The sequence below is a fragment of the Rhinatrema bivittatum genome, chromosome 2 (assembly GCF_901001135.1).
Source record: "Rhinatrema bivittatum chromosome 2, aRhiBiv1.1, whole genome shotgun sequence".
Lineage (NCBI taxonomy): Eukaryota > Metazoa > Chordata > Amphibia > Gymnophiona > Rhinatrematidae > Rhinatrema > Rhinatrema bivittatum.
Window position 1 is genome coordinate 781653550 of NC_042616.1, and position 13738 is coordinate 781667287.

Genomic DNA, 13738 nt, shown 5'->3' on the forward strand with positions numbered 1-13738 from the left:
TGATTGTTTATAATCACTGGTATCACCAAAGCAAGTCTACACAGCGTATAACCTTGTTCATATATTGTGGTTAACGCTTGAAACGTGACTTTGTCTTATAAGAGAGCACCCTCTGACAAACATTGAGAGGCTCTATACGTTTATGAGGTATCAATCTCAAACACAGCCTTTATTTATGATGTTCTTTTTGAAATAAATACATTGCATACATGCATAGCTATAGAAAAGTTAAACTGAATAATTGAGGTAGTCAGGGATTTAGCTCAATGCAGCTCAGTAATGTTAGATTAGTGCATCAGAAAATATAAAACTATTGTTGATATTTTTATATTATGTTTTTGATGTTATAATTTTATTTTTGTGTTTTGTCTGATGAGCTTATTCTGAATGTATCTATGTCAAACCACATAGAAATTTTGATATGCGATATATAAATATTTTAAATAAATAAATAGCTCTCTCCATATTCTATCTCCTAGAAAAGTTACTATTCTATTGCATCACAATAACTAAGACTGCATCTCTGAGCTACTCTGATAAATAGATGTACTCCTGGAATCCTTGAATAGCTTTGTTCCACTGGGACATTAATGTCCATTGAGCTTGCTTCATTTGGAGACGTGTCATGGGCTCTTAAGGCCATTAGGCTCAACATCCTTTTTAAAGTCAAAGCTGTCTAACTCCTCCTCCTTTCATCACCGCAGATATGTCCTTGTTTGAGTTGCATTTAGCAGGTTCTATGAATTCCAACTGAGGTGTCAGTCTCAAACTGAACTTGCAGATAATTAATGATGAGCCCTAGTAATTCCAGCATCAGGAGCACCTCTGAGGCAAGTTAACCCCATTTGCATAAAATGTCCAGATGACAGACGCTGTGGGACAGATGCCACACAAAAGGTTGGTGTTTATCTACAACTAACTAGAAATACTTCCTTTGAATTGATGTATCTCTAAGTATAAATGTATTTCATAATCCAGAACACATAATCAGTCCCTTTTGTTTAGCAGAGGTATTATAATGCCTAGGTTAACTGTGTCAAACATTTCACTATTAATATGTTCGTTCAAGGCCCACAGGTCTTTAATGTGATGATATCCTCCAGTTTTCTTGGAAATCAAGAAAATACATAGAGTAAAATCCTACTCTCTCCAGTAGTAATACAGGTTTGACTGTGTTTGTTTTCAAGAGGGAGATCTCTAAACTTTATATGTCATGGTGTTTATGGAGAGGTAATGCATCCTTGGATGGGCGACTTGGAGGAAGTTCTAATAAATGGAATTTGTACTTCTCTTATCTGAAGGACTCATCTGTTGGAAGCTATAATGGGTCAACAGTTTGCATAAATTCTCAACCTCCCACTTACAACTACTATTATTTATCATTTCTAAAGCACTATTAGACATACACGGCATCGTACAAAGAGGTCTTCCATAACTAGAACTGGCGTGCTGGCTTACAGATACTTAAGAGAGTCAAAATCCCCACCCTGGTTCTGACTGGGTAGCAATATGGGGCTTAAAGCTTCTATCTTCAGGGGTCCATGAGACCATCACAGGGGGTCCCCTCCAGAAAGGATGCAAGAAAGTTTAGCTGGAGAAAAAAAAGGAGTGGGCTGCGGCTTCCTGTGACTAGTTGAGCTGCTGCCAAAAACCAGGAGAGTGAGTTTGGGACTTATGGCCCCAGAAAATTCACCCCACATTGCTACAGATCAGAAGGAGGAGGAGGAACAGAGAGGGTCAATTTGCATTCATTAGAAGCCTCAAACCGCACTGCCACATGTTTAGCAGAGGTGAGGAATGAGGGACCAATTGCAGCCCTCAAGAATCAAACTCCGCTGCTGCAATTTGCGAGAATATGGGGAAGAGAGGGTACAATTGTAGCTGTCATAACTTGGCTGCACACTAAGGAAAGAGGAAAGCTGTGTTATCACAGTAGTGAGAAGCAGTTCCCACTAGTACCACATGCTCTCCTACTGGCCTGATAGAGAGAGGAGAGAAAGAGCTACACCAGAAAAGTGAGAACGGCTCAAAGGAAGAAGAGAGGAAATGGGACTGGGGTTGACAGTATAAAGGGAAAGACAGGGGGAGAAGGAAAAAGACAGAAATAAAGGAAGAAATAGAGAATAAAGAGGGAGACATGATTAAGATGAGAGAGTGGATGGCTGCCTATCAGGACCCCACGGAATTATGCTGGACAGAGGTAGGGAAAAGGAGAGGGACAGAGGACCACCACAGTCCAGAAAGGAAGAAGGGAAAGATCTCTATGAGGGACCAAGGAAGAGTGAGGAAGAGACAACAGCCAGTTGTAGATATGACATTAAACACACCTTATTTAGGGGGATACACAAACAGATCTCATGGTCTTCTTCACTTTGAACAGCAGCCTGTTTTGCTTTTTCTAAAATGTAAATTATTTAGTGATTATCATTTTCTGTATGTGTTTGTAAGAATCATAAAATAATATAAAAGAAAAGCAAACTAAAACAGGGTCAGTTTTCAGGGCTGGTAAGTTTCTAAACATTTTATGTGGGTAAACACCTGTTTATCCATGTAAAACGGTCCTTCTGAAAATTGCTATTCCCCCACCACTGAGGGTAAAAGTACCTGGGGCTTTGAACAGCATGCAGACTTTTTCCACAGGGAAGGGGGAAGCAGCAGAGTTAGGTTAGGGGAGGAAAAGTTCTGTACATGCAGGGATTTAATTTTGAAATCCTCATGCACATATTCACACATTTAGTTTGCACCTGCTTCAAAGTAGGTGAATAGTACTCAGGAACAAAGTACTGGCTTTCCCCAGCCTGCCCAATTCTTAGCGGAACACAGGATTTTGTGATAGATAATGCTGTTGGGGCCACTTGGCAACAGTGATCATAACATGATCAAATTTGAATTAATGACCGGAAGGGGGACAATAAGTAAATCACAGCTCTAGCATTAAACTTGGAAAGAGAAACTTTGATAAAATGAGGAAAATAGTTAGAAAAAAACTGAAAGGTGCAGCTGCAAAGGTTAAGTGTTTACAACAGGCATGGACATTGTTTAAAAATGCAATCTTAGAATTGCAGTCCAGATGTATTTCATGCACTAAGAAAGGTGGAAGGAAGACCAAACGAATGCCGGCATGGTTAAAAGGAGAGGTGAAACAGGCTATTTTAGCCAAAAGAACATCCTTTAAAAATTGGAAGAAGGATCCATTTGAAGAAAATATGAAAAAGCATAAGCATTGGTAAGTTAAATATAAACATTGATAAGACAGACTATGAGAGAATTTAAAAAGTTGTCTGTAGAGGCAAAACCTCATAACTACTTTTTTTTTTTTTTTTAAGTATCCTAAGTAGGAATCCTGCGAGGGAGTCAGTTGGACCATTATTAATTATTTATAGTTGATCAAGGTGTTAAAGGGGCAATTAGGGAAGATAAGGCCATCATGGAAAGACTAAACTAATTCTTGCTTTGGTATTTACTAATGAAGGTGTTGGGGAGATAACCGTTCAGGGGTGAAAATTCGGATGACCTGAACCAAATCACGGTGAGCATGCAAGATATAGCAGATGAGATTGACAAACTGAAGAGTAGCAAATCACCTGGACTGGATGATATATATTCCAGGGTTCTGAACCAATTAAAAAATGAAATTTCAGATCTATTACTAGTAATTTGTAACCTATCATTAAAATCATCCATTGCACCTGAAGACTGGAGGGTGGGCAATATAATTCAAGATATTTAAAAAGGGTTCTAGGTTATATTGTAATCCCTTGCTACAGTTTTTTGAAGGGGTTAATAAACATGTGGATAAAGGTGAACCGGTAGATGCGGTGTATTTGGATTTTCAGAAGGCATGTGACAAAGTCCCTCATGAGATGCTTCTAAGAAAACTAAAAAGTCATTGGATAAAAGCAGATATACCTTTCTGTGGATTAAAATTGGTTAAAAGACAGGAAAGAGTAGGATTAAATGATCAGTTTTTTGGGTAAAAAAAAAAGTTTAACAGTGCAGTGCCTCAGGGATCTGTTCTTGGAAAGGGGTACGCCAAAGTGAGGTGATCACATTTGCGTACATGACAAAACTATTCAGAGTAGTTAAATCACAAGCGAATTGTGATATATTGCAGGAGGACCTTGTAAGACTGGGAATCCAAATGGCAGATGAAATTTAATGTGGACAAGTACAAGTTGACACATATAGGGAAAAATTACCCATGCTTTAGTTATTTATTTACTTATTTATTATTTTTATATACCGACATTCGATCTGAGATATCACATTGGTTTACATTCAGGTACTGTAGGTATTTCTCTATCCCCAGAGGGCTTACAATCTAAGTTTTGTACCTGAGGCAATGGAGGGTAAAGTGACTTGCCCAAGGTCACAAGGAGCGACAGTGGGACTCGAACCCAGTTCTCCTGGTTCGTAACCCACTGCTCTAATCACTAGGCTATTCCTCCTTTAATATTAAAAGTTATCACACAGGAAAAAGATCTAGGCATTAAAGTGGATAATATATTGAAATTGTTGGCTAGTGTGCTGCAGCAATTTAAAAAAAAAAAAAAAAAAAAAGCTAATCATGGTAGGAATTATTAGGAAGGGAATGGTGAATAAAATGGAGAATGTCATAACACCTCTGTATCGGTCCATGGTGAGACCGCACCTTGAATACTGTGTGCAGTTCTGGTTGCCGCATTTCCAAAAGATATACCGTAGTTGCACTGGAGAAGGTACAGAGAAGGATGACCAAAATGATAAAGGGTATGGAATGGCTTCCTTTTGAAGAAAGGCTAAAGAGGTTAGGACTATTCAGCTTGGAAAAGAGATGGCTGAGGGGGGATATGATATAGGTCTATAAAGTCATGAAAGGACTTGAACAGTTAAATATGAATTGGTTTTTTCTCTTACAGATAATTCAAGGACTAGGGGGCATTCCATGAAGTTAGCAAGTAGCACATATAAAACAAATGAAAAAAATTCTCTCAGATTTAACACACAATTAAGCTCTTGAATTCATTGCCAGAGGATGTGGTTAAGGAAGTCATTGTAGCTGGGTTTAAAAAAGGTTTGGATAAGTTCATGGTTAAAAGCCCATAAACTGCTATTAATCATGTTGACTTAGGGAATAGCCACTGCTTATTACCAACATCAGTCTCGTGGGATCTAGTTATTGTTTGGGTACTTACCAGGTACTTGTAACTTGGACTGGCCACTGCTGGAAACAGGATGCTGGGCTTGATGGACCCTCAGTCTGACCCAATAAGGCAACTTCTTATGTTCTTACCACAAATCACCAATTACACTTAAATCAATGGGTGCTATTGGCTATTCTTTCTTTTCATGAGATGTATAAGATCTAGCTGAGAAATAGAACTTCTTCTGTGGCTTTTCCTTCTCTGTGGAATAAACTGCCAAAATAGCTTGGGTTGGAAAACTATCTTACATTTTGAAAAAAAATAAACATGTATCATCTCCTTGTAGAAGGAGATGGGCATGAAGACTTGATTTGGGTACAGCAATGAGGATTGAGCTGTTTAAAAAAAAGGCTGTAATGTTATCTTGAAACTGGTATGTGTGAGTTATGGGGTTATTATTGGTTAAGTCTATCTGTGTTCGGTCAACTTTTACTCTATCCTGTCACAATTGTAATTTCTTTGTATTTATCATACAATTTTTACATTATGCTCATCACTTTGAGCAACCTTTTTGGTTGGGATTACAATATAACCTTTGTTTTAAATAACTTATTTTTCTAATTTTTTGACTATTTATTTTGATCCTATTATAATTTAATATTGGTATAACAATATTTGTTTATTTTAACTTTATTTTAGGCCTTGTTGCACTGTTCTGTTTGTTATAATCTTGCCTTAAATGGTATAACAGAAAAGCATGCAAGAAATAAATTTGACTTGACTGACTGTGGTGGCAGTTGAAGCAGGCTGAATCCTTCATCTGGACATATTTGGTGTTTGCCTTCTTTTTGACCAGAAATATAGGATGTGAGGTTTCCCACGTCCACTAATATATATCCTCAAGGAAAGTGTGGATATACACTGCCCTCAACTCTTTTGGAGTATTTGAGGCCAACAAAGGAAATGTGACAGCAATAAAAGACCATATAGTCTATCTAGTCCACCCATCCACAACAACTATTTTCTCGATCTGAAGCTCAATTAGAATGGCAATTAGTTGAACAAAATCTCTGGTGGAAGATTACGTCTCATCTATGGAGGGAAATGATCCAAGGGGAGCGCTCAGGTGAGGCTGCACTGATTCATAAGTTGAATGTCTTTCTGCACTGATAGTCAATTCTTAGGGTCTCAAAGTCTATCACTGAGGAGGTTTCCCATTCTAGTTGTTCATGTCTGCACACTTGGCATCAATATTGATTCTTGATGCTTGAAGCATAATGTTGGTGCTAAGACACTTGAATGCTCTAGAGTAGGGAGGTTGCTCAAAGCTCCAAGTGGAATGGAGGCAACGGAGACCTGCTATTGAGCGATTGCCTGTACCATATTCCTAACTTCCTCCTTGAAGAATGAAGACTTGGGTCTCAGCAGAATGAATCACTTTCTTAAGGTGTATCTCAAAGTGTGCTGAAAACCTGAATTTAGACTCCAAAAACCAATAGAATAAACACCCAGAGTAGGAGAACGATATCCTACAGGTGCAGCCGCTTAGGGTTCAGATAGCACACGCGAGAGTTCCCCTGCTCTCGCACCCCTGAATCAAAGGAGATAGTCACTGATGGGCCTTCTCCTTGAATAATAAAGGGGATGTAACAGCTCCCCTATGAGGAAAGACTGAAGAGGGGGGATATGATAGAGGTGTTTAAAATCATGAGCGGTCTCTAATGGGTAAATGTGAATCAGTTATTTACTCTTTCAGATAATAGAAGGACTAGGGGGCACTCCATGAAGTTAGCATGTGGCACATTTAAAACTAATCGAAGAAAGATCTTTTTTACTCAATGCACAATTAAACTCTGGAATTTGTTGCCAGGGGATGTGGTTAGTGCAGCTGGGTTTAAAAAAGGATTGGATAAGTTCTTGGAGGAGAAGTCCATTACCTGCTATTAATTAAGTAGACTTAGAAAATAGCCACTGCTATTACTAGCAATGGTAACATGGAATAGACTTAGGTTTTGGGTACTTGCAAGGTTCTTATGGCCTGGATTGGCCACTGTTGGAAACAGGATGCTGGGTCTGATGGACCCTTGGTCTGACCCAGTATGGCATGTTCTTAATAAGCTCTCAGAGCCATTTCTCACTGGCTCCATGTTAGAGTATTCAAAGACTGATTCTTGGCATGAGCTGGTACAGCAAGATCTGTCTCGATTTTTGAGTCTAACTTTAGGTTTCAGTGCCAAAGCAATCGATGTACTGTTCAGAATCTCCTTGCCTCTGGTAGTTGGTTCAGCTTCATAACCTAGTCCTCAATGCATTTAAGACAGAACTACTTCTCATTTCCCCCGACCACTCAGCCCTAACCCATCAGACATCATCCAACACCCAGATTTCACAAGTAAGGGACCTAGGAGTCATCCTCGATAACCACCTGAATCTAAAGAAATCCATCAACACCGCCAAGGATTGTTTCTATAGACTCCAAGTTATGAAAAGGCTCAAACCTCTCCTCCATTTCCAGGACTTTAGGACCGGCCTCCAAACCACGCTCTTTTCCAAAACAGATTACTGCAACGCTCTTCTTCTCTGACTCCCTTTCTCCTCCATCAAACCATTACAGATGCTCCAGAATTCGGCAGCCAGAATCCTAACCAACACCAACAGAGGTTCGCACATCACTCCCATACTACGGAACCTTCACTGGCTGCCAATAAAATATAGAATAATGCACAAGGCCCTCACCACAATTCATAAAACCATATACAATCAGCAACAACTAGACCTCCAGATTCCTCTCAAATTATATTCATCCTCAAGACCTATAAGAGAAGCGTACAAAGGTACCCTGCAAGTTCCCCCAACAAAAGCCACGCGACTATCATACACCAAAGAACGAGCATTCTCTACGGCAGGTCCAACTATCTGGAACAATATGCCCACTGACCTCATACTAGAACCTTGCCTTCGAACTTTCCGCAAAAAACTTAAGACCTGGCTCTTCCTCCAGGCCTTCCCCTAACTTTCTAAGCCATTAATTGTCAACCGGACAGGACTCTGCTTTACCGGCTAACGCCCCGCTATGTTTAGACATTATAATTAAGCCGCCGTTTCTTTTGTTTCATTGCCTTTTCTAGTTCTCTTCAGTTACACTGTCCTATACCTCTGACTAGCCTAGCCTCCAAGTTAACTACCCTTGTTATATGTAACTTCCGCTTCTAGTGAATTGTTCTTGTTTAAGTTATACCCTTTGTTACATGTAAACCGATCTGATATGAAATTTTTTCATGAAGGTCGGTATAGAAAAGTGTTAAATAAAAAATAATCCTTATGCTTCTTGTTTGTCTTTGATGGAGATTCAGTGGACCAGGACTTCTACAAATTTCCAAGATGAAACAGCAGTTTCATTTTATGTTGATGGATTTGCTGACATCCTAGAGGAGATGCAGGAATAAACTAAATCATGATCATAGCTCAGGCATTGTAACAGGTCTTGTGATGGTAATTTATGGATATCTTCTGCCTGCAGTCTGGGCAAAACCTGAAGCCACTGGTCTTTTCTGCTATGATGAAAAACCAAAGGGAGACATTTTCCTCAAAAGATGATATTCTAAACAAGATAAAAAGGCCTATTAGAAACTGCAGTCTAAGCGGTCCTATTGAAAGGAATGGATAAAAGAAAAGCGGTAGATTTTCCACTTTGCGTGCTTCCCGGTGTGCCCACATGGACGCGCTGATTTTTTTTTTTTTTTTTTTTTTTACCATGCACGCGTTAGCACATACATTAGAAAATCTTTGGGCCGTGCGCACATGTGCGCTGGATTTTATAATCTGTGTGCGTATGTGCGAGCAGCGCGTGCAGGGAGGGTACTTTAGCAATTTCCACGCTGCAATGCATTCCGGCCTTACCCAGTTCCCTACCCATATTCCCTCCCCTCTTTCCCCTCGCCTCCCCACCCTCTAAACCTTACCTTTCTTTGGTATTTTTCTTTGTTTTGCAACTTACTTCAGCTTCTGAGCTGAAGTAAGTTGCAGGCGCCAGCCCGCCCCCTGCCCTACCCCTCCCAGAACACGCCCACCCCCGGCCCACCCCTTCAAAGAAGCCTGGCACTTGTGTGCATACCAGGCTTTACACGCATGGCCAGGCCCCTTCGAAAATTGGCTCGGCGCGCGCAAGGCCCAGCCACTTGCATAAAGCCCACATTTTACGCATGCAGGGTGTTTAAAATCTGGGTTAAAGTAAAATTTTGAAAAACTTGAGTCAAAAACCCTCATGTAGGTACAATGAAAGAGAGAGAAAGATAGCTCTCCAGCTAGAAAATATTGTAAACATTATTTTCCAATGCTGTCCACGTAAAACAATGAACTGAGGCATGATATGCATGCTCAGAAGGATCTTTAAGTTTTCCAAAAAAAGCTCTGAAAACATGTTCTGTACCAGCACCATTAAAGGACTTTACTCCTTGTACAGTGAACTGATAAACTTCTTGTGTTGAGATAATGCTCAGAACTGCTGGGAAGCTGTGACAAAACAGCATATACATAACTAAATAAAAGCTAAATCAGGTTAGTACCAAGAAATTATTTGGGTGTAAAAAATTACCTTCATGAGCCCAAATATGACGCTGGAGATCTGATCCATTCTTCATAAAATAGAATTCACAATAAGGGCATTTCACTGCTCTTTTTCCTATGAGTCCTTTCAGCTGAACCCTCCTGCCAAGAACCTCAGAGATGGTGCTCATGGAGACCTCTAAAAATAAAGAAGGAAAAAGATATCAGATGGAGTAAGTTTACATAAAAAGCCACATACTATGAGACTAAGACTGTAAAGGATGCTAAAAGCATGCCCATGCTCATGATAAATAGCAGCCGATTCACTAATTGAATGAATTGCTAAACTGGACATATACATAAACATTAAAAATTAGCATGCACAAGCATGATAAAATATTAACATAGTGCAATAATGTGCTCATTAACTATCACCACCTTATTTTGTAGCAAGCACTAAATTTACCTAGTCCACTGGGCCCTGGAAAATATAGCCAGCAGAACCAACAAATTATTTTGTAAACTGTTTTTCTGATAATCATAACTGTACAAATAAATAAGTACATACAATCAGTACAAAACAATAAAATGATAACACCACAAATCCTAAAATGGTCATCCCAACAAATAAAATGCAACAAATAAATCTATAAAAAAAAATTTAAATTAAAAACATACCAGATAAAGTTAGAAAGTAAGACCTAATCAAAGACCTTAGAAAATAGCCAGGCTTTAATTAGTTTCTGAAATTTGAGATAGTTTTTCTCCATTCATAGATCAAATGGAAGTGAGTTCCAATGCAAAGGAACTTGATACTGAAAGCAAGTCCATCTAGTGTGTTCTAAACAAATTTCTTGAGGAGCAGGCAATTTTAGTAACTCTAGTTAAGATGATCTTAAAGATCTTGTAGATTGGTATGGAACTATTAAGATTATTCAAATAATATGGAACTCCTCTATTTAATGCCCTATATGTGAGACATAAGATATTAAAAATAATCCTAGTTCTTACCGGAAGCAAGTGGTGGTCAAATTTTGATATCCTGAAAATAACCCAAGCTACAGTATTTTGTAATTGTTGCAATCTCCTCATGGTGACTTCTGCTATTTCAGAATATAGTGTATTAGATTAGTCAATCTGGGATAATACAAGAGCACCGAAGACAACAGTAAAATCAGATTTCCATAAAATGGTTCGAATCTATGGATCATGTGCAATGCAAAACACTGATCTAATAGCAGTGAATGATGAGATAGACATAATTGGCATCTCAGAGACATGGTGAAAGGAGGATAACCAAAGGGACAGTGCTATATTAGGGTACAAATTATATCACAATGATGTCCAGGAGGGTATAGAGTCCAACAGGATAAAGATCATACAAGAGACTAAATGCTCAGTAAAATCTATATGGGTAGAAATCCCATGTGTGCTGGGTCCACCTGGCCAAAATGATCAGCAGATGATGAAATGCTAAGAGAGATCAGGGAAGCTAACCAATTTGGCAGAGCAGTAATAATGTGGTGTGCATTTTCAAAGGGGCCCGGCTCCGCACAGAAATGTCAGGCAAAAGGAAAGAGGCGGTCTGGAGGGGCAGAGAGGGGCAGGGCTGGAGGTGGCCAGTACAGTGGCCATTTGCCGCTGCGCGCAAGTTGCTTCTGTTCCAACGGAGCAATAAGCAACAAAATAAAAAAAATAAAAAGGTAGGAGAAAGGGTTTAGGGGGTGGGTACTAGAGGGGAAGGGAGGTTAGGTAGGAGGGTAGGGAAGCTCCCTCCCAATTGGCGCAGACTGGGAGGGAACCAGGGAAGGCCGGGATGCGCTGCCGAGCGAAAATTGAGCACGCAGATTATAAAATCTGGCATGCATGTGCGCGTGGCCCTCGGATTTTATAACATGCGCGCACCAACGCACAAATGTTATAAAAATCGGCACCTCTATGTGTGCGCACACCTTTAAAAATCTACCCCTAAATTTTCAAAAGAGAAACTTTGATAAAATGAGGAAAATAGAAAAAACTGAAAGGTGCAGCTGCAAAGCTTAAAAGTGTACAACAGTCTTATAGAAGTGCAGTCCAGATGTATTTGATGCATTAAGAAAGGAGGGAGAAAGGCAAAATGATTACCGGCATGGTTAAAAGGTGAGGTGAAATAGAGTACTTTCAAAAGCATCCTTCAAAAATTTGAAGACTGAGCCATCTGAAGAAATAGGAAAATGCATAAGCATTGTCAAGTTAAGTGTGAAACACTGATAAGGCAGGCTGAGAGATAATTTAAAATGAAGTTGGCCGTAGAGGCAAAAACTCATAATAAAAACTTTTAAAAATATATCCGAAGCAGGAAACCTGTGAGGGAGACGGTTGGACCATTAGAGGACTGAGGGGTTAAAGGGGCTCTTAAGGAAGAGAAGGCCATTGCAGAAAGACTACATGAAATCTTTGCATCTGTGTTTACTGAGGATGCTGAAGAGATAATAATGGACATGGTTTTCAAGGGTGATGATTCAGTTGAACTGAACCAAATCACTGTGAACCTGGAAGATGTAGTAGGCCAGATTGACAAACTAAAAGAGTAGCAAATCACCTGGACCGGACTGAATGCATCCTAGGGTACTGAAGGAAAAAAAATGAAATTTCAGATCTAATAGTTAAAATTTGTAAACTATCATTAAAATCATCCATTGTATCTGAAGACTAGAGGGTGGCCAATGTAACCCCAATATTTAAACAGGGCTCCAGGGGAGATCCAGGAAACTATAGACCAGTGAGCCTGACTTCTGTGCCGGGAAAAATAGTGGAAACTATTCTAAAGATCAAAATCACAGAGCATATAGAAAGACATGGTTTAACGAAACACAGTCAGCATGGATTTACCCAAGGCAAGTCTTGCCTCACAAATCTACTTCTTTTTTTTTTAAGGAGTTAATAAACATGTGGATAAAGGGAAGCAGTAGATGTAGTGTATTTGGATTTACAGACAGTGTTTGACAAAGTCCCTCATGAGAGGCTTCTAAGAAAACTGAAAAGTCATGGGATAGGAGGAGATGTCCTTTCGTAGATTACAAACTGGTTAAAAGACAGGAAACAGAGTAGGATTAAATGGGCAATTTTCTCAGTGGAAGAGTAAACAGTGATCTGGAAAGGAATATGATGAGTGAGGTTATCAAATTTGTGGATGATACACAATTATTCAGAGTAGTTAAATCATAAGCAGATTGTAATAAACTGCAAGAGGACCTTGCAAGTCTGGAAGATTGGGATCCAAATGGCAGATTAAATGTAATGTGGGAAAATTGCTAGGTAAGAACATAAGAAAATGCCATACTGGGTCAGACCAAGGGTCCATCAAGCCCAGCATCCTGTTTCCAACAGTGGCCAATCCAGGCCATAAGAACCTGGCAAGTACCCAAAAACTAAGTCTATTCCATGTTACCAATGCTAATGGCAGTGGCTATTCTCTAAGTGAACTTAATAGCAGGTAATGGGCTTCTCCTCCAAGAACTTATCCAATCCTTTTTTAAACACAGCTATATTAACTGCACTAACCACATCTAAAATGACTTGCCCAAGGTCACAAGGTCTCCTGGTTCATAGTCTCCTGGTTCATAGTCCACTGCTCTAACCACTAGGTTATTCCTCCTCCCATGTTTATCAACCTTCAAAAAAAGGTTCTTCAAACCTTTTTTTGAAAAAAAAAACCTTCAAAAAAAAAAAATTCCTCCTCCCATGCTTATCAACCTTCAAAAAAAGACTAAAGACCTGGATATTCTTACAAGCATTCCCGGACTCCAATTGATTTAACACCTCAACGTCATTCCTCAACTCCATCCACTATCATTAGCCTATTTTGAATTAATAATCTGTCCTTTCTCTTCCTTCTTCGCCAAGTTCTAGTCTCCCTGTTAAATGTAACTGCCTTTTTCCGCACCATTGTTATAGTTAATGTTTTACTTTGCACCCCTGTTCTATGTGAACCAGCATGATGTGATTGCTATCTCGAATGCCGGTATATAAAAATCCGAAATAAATAAATAAATAAAATGTGAAGTTGATTAATAGCAGTTGATGCATAT

At 39.3% G+C, this 13738-nt stretch overlaps 1 protein-coding gene across 2 annotated transcripts in view; it reads right to left on the minus strand.

The window, feature by feature from the left end:
• The window catches only part of ZFAT (zinc finger and AT-hook domain containing), a 466784-nt gene that overhangs the window by 224652 nt on the left and 228394 nt on the right, over positions 1 to 13738 (minus strand). For both annotated transcript variants that reach the window (XM_029592065.1, XM_029592066.1), the window contains exon 9: positions 9718 to 9867. In XM_029592065.1, the coding sequence (XP_029447925.1) occupies positions 9718 to 9867 (150 nt within the window). The remainder of the gene's footprint in view (positions 1 to 9717; positions 9868 to 13738) is intronic.